Source organism: Hevea brasiliensis, chromosome 14 (genome assembly GCF_030052815.1).
Source record: "Hevea brasiliensis isolate MT/VB/25A 57/8 chromosome 14, ASM3005281v1, whole genome shotgun sequence".
Lineage (NCBI taxonomy): Eukaryota > Viridiplantae > Streptophyta > Magnoliopsida > Malpighiales > Euphorbiaceae > Hevea > Hevea brasiliensis.
In genome coordinates, this window is record NC_079506.1 from 87,541,939 (window position 1) to 87,549,557 (window position 7,619).

General features: G+C 34.3%; 1 protein-coding gene and 1 long non-coding RNA gene across 2 annotated transcripts; both read right to left on the reverse strand.

The window, feature by feature from the left end:
• Window positions 1–3,246: 3,246 nt before the first annotated feature.
• Window positions 3,247–3,666, reverse strand: LOC131172500 (uncharacterized). Its single transcript, XR_009143005.1, has 2 exons — window positions 3,629–3,666; window positions 3,247–3,521 (listed from the first exon to the last, which is right to left on the reverse strand). It is a non-coding gene; the product is annotated as an uncharacterized LOC131172500 (long non-coding RNA).
• Window positions 3,667–4,321: 655 nt separating this feature from the next.
• Window positions 4,322–6,796, reverse strand: LOC131173069 (putative receptor-like protein kinase At3g47110). Its single transcript, XM_058134721.1, has one exon. It carries the CDS (start codon window positions 6,794–6,796, stop codon window positions 4,322–4,324), a length of 2,475 nt encoding a protein of 824 aa, XP_057990704.1.
• Window positions 6,797–7,619: the final 823 nt, after the last annotated feature.

Genomic DNA, 7,619 nt, shown 5'->3' on the forward strand with positions numbered 1-7,619 from the left:
TCAAATCTTAATTTTTCTTAAGGAGCGGTAAAGAGGAGTTGAGAATTATGACTAAATTTTATTTAAATAACCCTTAATTCACCTCTTTCCAAACATTAATTTTTTTTTATTGTAATCTCTCTTACCCTTTCTTATCCTTCAATTGTTTACCTTTTCCTCACCCCATCCAAACAGATCGTAAGCCATTAGAGGATAAACTTACAATCCTGAGCTCTAAACAAAATTTGATGTTAATTGAAATTTCTCCCCCCAATTGATTATACGACAGGTTGAGAAGTCTTAGACGAAATAGGCCAACTTCTTGAGAATTTCCCTAAAATTTAATTTGTAAAATGAGTCAAGCTACTTACGAGCTGCTCGATACTCAGTTTGATAAAAGTTTGGCGAATTGATTTATTTAGAGTTTGTTTTCTAAGCAGAACCAAATTTAAACTTATTGATATTCAGTTCGATTTCAACATGAACTAGCTCAAACTCGAGTAAAATCTTAATAAACTAAGCCTAACTCTTCAAAACTCAAGTCGGCTTCGTTCGTTTATACTCCTAACTATAATAGTTAATTTAAAAAATTTGTTTAATTAATTATTTTAGAATGCATTAAATTTAATTTTAAATTAATAATGCTAAACATATCTCAACAATCAACACCATATCAATAAAAAAAAATTACAATAGGGTGTATAAAGATGACAAATGTTAATTAAATTACTATCTAGAGAACTACGCTTATTTGGCAGAGCGTGTAGACTTGGAATTACAACAGCATGTGAAAAGATTACAAAGGTTAATTAATTCAATCACCAAGGATAAAGCATATAGACTATGCTTTATTAGCTTGGCGTCTAGAGTTAAAAACATTAATGGTAGTTAGATCATAACTAGGAGATCAGAGAAGCATATATGATGTGAACATAAGATAGGCGTAGGTCTGAAAACGACGACGATGCTTTGCAGATATATATAATATAATTGGTCTCGTCAAAAGTTGGTTCGTTGATTGACCATGAAGTCTTCTTTTTTTTTTTTTTTTCAGAAAAGACCATGGAGTCTTTGCCAAAAGCAAAAGGTAAAAGAAATAGTATTGTGAAATCATATAAAATATCTCTGTTATTGTTGCATGCACGTATGAAAACTTCAATAACTTTTACAAAAGTCTACTTTCGTAATATATATGAAAAATCATATCTTATGTAGTGGAGGATGGTGGATATCTTGTTGACCTGTTGTGGCATTTTTTTTATTTACTTGTTTTCAAATCGGAATGTAAGATTTTATAATTTTAAAGACTTTAATATTATTGAATTATATTAAAATAGATATACAAATCTATGATACATCTATATCTTCATGGTATTTCATAAAAGTGAGTTCGTAAAAGAAACAGTAAAATCAAATGGATTTTGATGTTTTGAATTATTGAATTGCTCTTGTGGTTTGTCAACATAAGTTTACACCGGCAGGATCCTTTTGTCTTTTGCGTGATTTTAGATTTGATTAGCGGTTCTCAATAGAATTAGCTTGAAATGGACTTCCACCTCCACCCCAAGTTCTCTATTTCATACAACATAACATAGAAAAGAAGAAAAATAGAAATAGTAAATTTATGTATCTTTTTCCAATTACAGATAAAACATGAGCAAAAATTTCATTATGATAAAAATTTAGTTGCAAGCTTTTAAACTCTTCAAATCCTAATTACCAATAGCTTTTTCAAAATCTTCCAATTTGTTATTATAGGCAAAATTTATAATATTTATATTGGCCCATGCTGCAAGCATGCATTGTCCCCTATACCTTTCAATGAGGTCAATAGTGGGCTAAAATCTCAAACATATTTTACTCGAATCGACCGCTATCATTATATAGCTTACAAAAATATCCAATTCAAAATATACCATAGACTTTTTGGATCGAATTGTAATTCAAACTAATGAAAAAACTTATCTAAATGTAAGTTACATCATGATAGGTTGAAATTCATCACATTTTGACAAGCAAATGAACCAATATAACTGCATGGTGCGACTATGCAAAATCATATAAAGCTAAAAGGTATATAGCTTAAACTAAAGATTACATTGCTATGCTAGAAGATATATGTTTTGGCTAAAAGGTGATTTTAACTATGGGTCTATATACAAAGGCTTATGAGAATTCTTTTGTATGTTTAACAAAGGACAAATGATTGTACATTTGTAAGCGTGCAACGATGCATTCTCATTTTATAGGTATTTAGGATTCATTTTACACATATTTCGCCCTTGTATATAGTTTATTTATATATTTCTAGCTAGTAACATTTTAGTTTAGTTTAATGATTTAATATTTAATTGTGTTTTTCTTGCATTTTAGGTTGATTTGAAGTTAAAAAAAAGGTGTTAAAAGTATTAATGGGAAGAACAATGTGTACTGATTTAAAAACCATAACAATTAAATACAGAGGAGAATTTCAAGTTTTGAAAGAGTAAAAGATTGCACGACCACTAACATGGTCATGTTTTTTGTTGTGTAAATGCGGAACATATCATTACGTAAGTAGGTGCTTTTGTTTACATAAGTAGTGCTTTTGTTTACACAAGTGGTGTAATCTTCAATTTTGAGGTAGTAGAAGGAGACACTCAAAACATGGGAGAAAGCATAAGTGGTGTTTCTAGGTCGTGTAAAGACATACTACAACACTTACATCACTCTTATGTGAAGATTACATGCTTAGGTTTCTCCAAGTTTAAAGAGTTTTGCTAAAGCACGTCTTTACGGTCATGTAAATATTTACATGATTGTGATGTTGAACTAGAATGCACAAATTATGCTCTTTTAAATTCTTCTTATCTGCATTTTCGACCTAATACAAATTGGTAGTATATTAAGCTTCTCTTTCATAATTTTGCTGCATTTGGAATTTTGGAAAAGTACAAATTGAACTAAATTTCAGAATTAAAAGATTCATTGGGTTTTTGTTTGAATAAAATTCTACTCCCCTCAATGTACAAGCAATGAATATTATCTATTATTAAATAGTAAACTTTATGATAATATTTAGCTTATGAGATTTTGCTTCTCTCTACGGTTCATATTACTATTTGAAATCTTTTTTTTTTTTTATCATTTCAATAGAAAAATATAGCATTTAAATTCTCATATTTAATTATCCTTGTTATAATTTCAAATTTTGTGAAAAATATCATACTCATAGTAGTGGCTTCAGTGGCTTCAAATACTAAATTACTACAAATGGCAATGCTGGCATTATGGACGACTAAGTATATATTATCAAAAACCAACACCAGAATCATCAAAGATGAAGTATGTCAATATAAATTTGTTACATTTATTGATTTACACAATCGGATTTTAGATTTAGCTAAAAAAAAGTATGGAAAAGGCCTCGAAGATAGAACTTGAGGTTTATTTGCCGACGAGAGATGTTCATTCGGCGGAAAAATACCAAAGAGAACACTTGTTCTAGAAATTCAGTGAGGTGCACAAGCCAGGTTAGTGGGGCCTGGATGCAATTGCTTCCTCTGCAAATCAATCCAAACCAAAGTAGTATCTGGGTTATAATTAAGCAAATATGAAGATAGTATAAGATTCATCAATCAGAATGTGTGCTAAAAAATCAAACTCATACCTATTTGTGGTGTACCATTCATCAATCTTAGAGTGTCCTTGCGAAAAAGAAAGCCTATGTTATGATGTTTAGTTTTCTTGTGACATCTCTCATATTCATTCGATCTCCCGGTTGTTCTGCTGAACATGCGAGTCCTATTTTGAGAACTGATACAACAATTTGCATGTTGCTTCCCGGTGATTTCAAATTTTCAACATCGAAATTATTTTCTTCAATTTCTGTTTGACCATCATCACCCTCCTTGCCTTCAACAATTTCTTTTGCTCCCACTTCTCCTGTTGCAATAAGCTTGGGATCCAGAACCTGCATTACTTGTCTGGTAGCTTAGACCTAACAAAATTGTGAAGATTCAAACCATCTGTAAACACTTCATCAGTTGGTCTCCGTCCAGTGAAAATCTCCAACAAAATTATTCCAAAGCTGTACACGTCTCCATCTTTTGTTGCCTCGCTACCTATTCCATATTCTGCAATGCAAAACAAATCCGGTTCTATTACTTCATGTGTGGGCAACTTCCATTTTCATTAAGCATATTACTAGAGATGTTATTTAATGAATTGTAGCAAAGAAGATTTCACCTGGAGGCATATAACCACTTGTTCCCTTAATCCGATGGAGCTTGTTTGGCCTTGAGAAGAAGTGTTAGTTGTTTTGGAAAGGAGCCTTGCTAATCCGAAATCACCAACATGGCAGTCATGTCATTGTCAAGCAGAATGTTGCTTGGCAGTCCTGATGAATGATTGGCGTTTCACAAAGGTCATGAAGGTAATGCAATGCAAATGACAAATCAATGGCGACACGAAGCCTTTGAAGAAGGTTTAAATTCCTTGACCAATTATTACCATCTTCTTTTGGATGCAACCACATTTCCAAACTTCCATTGGCCATGAAATCAAGCACAAGAGCTTTGAAGTCATTGCCTTTAAAATCAATGCTAGAGCAGTATGTCAAGACCTTCACAAGATTTCGATGCCTGATGTTTCCCAATGCTCTGCACTCAGCAATGAAGCTCTTGGAAGCTTCGTGTTGTTGAAGGTTGAATACCTTCACAGCAACTATCTTTTCACCACGTAGATCAAGACTTCCTTTATATACAGAGCTAAAACTACCTTGTCCAAGTAAGTTCTCTGAAGAAAATCCCTGAGTTGCTTGGAGAAGCTCCTTGTATGAAATTCGAAGAAGCTTATCCAAAATAAAAGGACTGGATGGTGGATTCTTTCTTGATTTTTTTGATTTTCGCCAGTAGAAAACCGTTAAGGATGTTATTGTCATGAAAAGCACAACTGAACTGAAGATTGTTGGAAGAATAATGGCAATAGGAGATTTTTTGTGTTTCTTTTGCTTGGGACATGCCGGTAGTTGCAGTTCTGGGATACCTCCACAAAGATTTTTGTTTCCAACAAGTGAAACTGTCATTATACTGCTGAACACTCCCTTGATTGGTACCTCGCCCTCAAGATTATTGAAAGAGAGATTCAGATATTGCAAAAAAGGAAGCTTTTCTATCTCTTTTGGAATCTTTCCTGATAAGTGGTTTTTTGACAGGTCCAATTGTTGGAGACCCCGTAAGGAACCAAGGGAAGAAGGAATGGGTCCTTGGAGAAAGTTGCCCACCATGTAAAGGAATTCTAGACTCAAACATTCACCTATTGACTCAGGAATTTCCCCAGACAGTTTGCTCTCTGAGACATCTAATGCACCAATATTTTTCAGTTGGCCAACTTCTTTGGGTAACGGACCTACCAACGAGTTATATGACAAGTTAAGAACTAGTGATAGAAAGGATAGATGAAGAATTTGTTGGGGTATGATACCAGTCAGGTTATTGTTTCCTAAATCCAGGGTATGCAGATTTTGGCAGTGAGCGATGCTTGATGGTATATTCCCTTTTAATTTGTTTCTTCCTAACCAAAGCTCATACAGTTGGGTTATGTTACCTAGGGATTGAGGGATTTGTCCTGACAACATGTTTGTATGCAAAGACAATATTTGCAGCTTTTGAAGCTTCCCGAAAGAAATGGGAATGCTGCCAGAAAAATGGTTTTCCCCCATGCCTAGTCTATACAAATTGACTAGCTTCCCAATGTCTGCTGGAATTCTACCGGATATTTGGTTTATTCCTAAGCCTAAATCACCAAGGGTAGACATATTTGCTATAGTGCTAGGTAATACACCGCCAAAATTATTATCAGCAAGATATAGTTTTTGGAGATTGCTGCAGTTTAACAAAGATGTTATGAAAGCCAAATCCTGACTTGAATTGTTGCCCAGAAAATTGCGTTCCAAGTTCAGCCGTTGAAGACCATTCAAATCTCCGAGATTGATTGGGACTTGTCCTGTGAATCTGTTGCTAGCTATGTCAAATATTTCAAGCTGAGAAGCATTCGTCAATGAATCGCGAATACTTCCGTGGAATTGGTTCCCGCCGATTTGAAAAATTTGCAGGTTAGGAAGAGTGAGCCCTATATTTGCTGGTAGCCTTCCATGCAATTGATTTTCTGTAAAAGATAGCGCAACGATGGATGAGATGTTGTAGAGGGTAGAAGGAATTGAACCAACCAGATTATTGACTCCCATCCCAAGCTGAGTTAAGCTTGTTATTCGTCCCAATTCATTTGGAATATTTCCTTCCATATGATTATATGTTACAAAGAAACCTTGGAGGGACGAAAGGTTTCCAACAGAATGTGGGATCTTTCCCGTAAGGTTGTTTGAACCGAGGAGAAGTGCCACGAGCTTCTTTAAAGAACCAAGCTCCGCAGGAATTTCCCCCACTAAGCGGTTAATGGCCAAACTGATAACCCTGAGCTCTGAACAAAAGCTGATGTTGATTGGAATTTGTCCTCCCAGTGTGTTGTTCTTCAGGTAGAAATGTCTTAGGCGAAACAGACGGCCAACTTCTTGGGGAATTTCCCCATAAAATTTGTTGTCACTAAGGTTGAGAACCCTTAAGAAGGTGAGGTTCCCTGTATATGAAGATATGGTCCCCGATAAGCTCAGCCCATGCAGGTTTAAAGACACTACTCTGTGGTGTTTTAGGCCACAAATAACCCCTTGCCATTGACAGAAGTTGACAGAATCGTTCCATGAGCTCAAGATTCCAAATGGATCACTGACTATCTTGGCTTTGAACTCCAAAAGCGAAATACGATCAGTCACATTTCCCATACTATTGCTGAGACAGATTTCAGGTTGCAAGCTGAGTATGCTCATAGAAAATAAGAAAATGAGATGAAAATGAAGGACTGAAGGCCACGGTGCTACCAAGTAACGTGCCATCTTAATTTGTTGCCTGGAAGTGGAGCACACAGATATGAAATAACAAGTGTTGTTGGACGAGTAATTGTGGTGTATGTATGTGTATGGAAGTGATGGTCAGATTTTTGTTGCTGATGGGGTACAATGGTCTCATTGCTAGGTACAATATATAGCATGAGCACAGCTTTATAGATAGAAGTGTCATTCAATCAACAAAATATGATATCTTAACGTGGTGGGACTACGCTTAATTGGCAGAGCGTGCAGACATGGAATTACACAGGATGTGGAAAGATTACAAAGTTTAATTAATTTAATCACTACAGACAAAGCGTTTAGACTACGCTTAGGTTGGCATCTAGACTTAAAAACATCAATAAGTAGTTCATTGACCATCGTCCAAAAACGACAATTATGGTTTTGGTAATTGATCTTGTCAAAGGTTAATTCGTTGATTGACGTGGTCTTATCTAAAAGCAAATTGTAACGTGTGAATGCTTCAACTATTGCAGCATCATGCACATACGAAAACTTCAGTAACTTTTACACAAGTCAGATCTTATTTAGAGGATATATATATATATATATATATATATATATATATATATATATATATATATATATATATATATGTGAGTAATACATAAATTTTTTTTATAATATGTAATTATATTTTTAATATTTATAAAAATTAGTTATCATTTAAAAGTAAATAAATTTCTGTATTCAAATC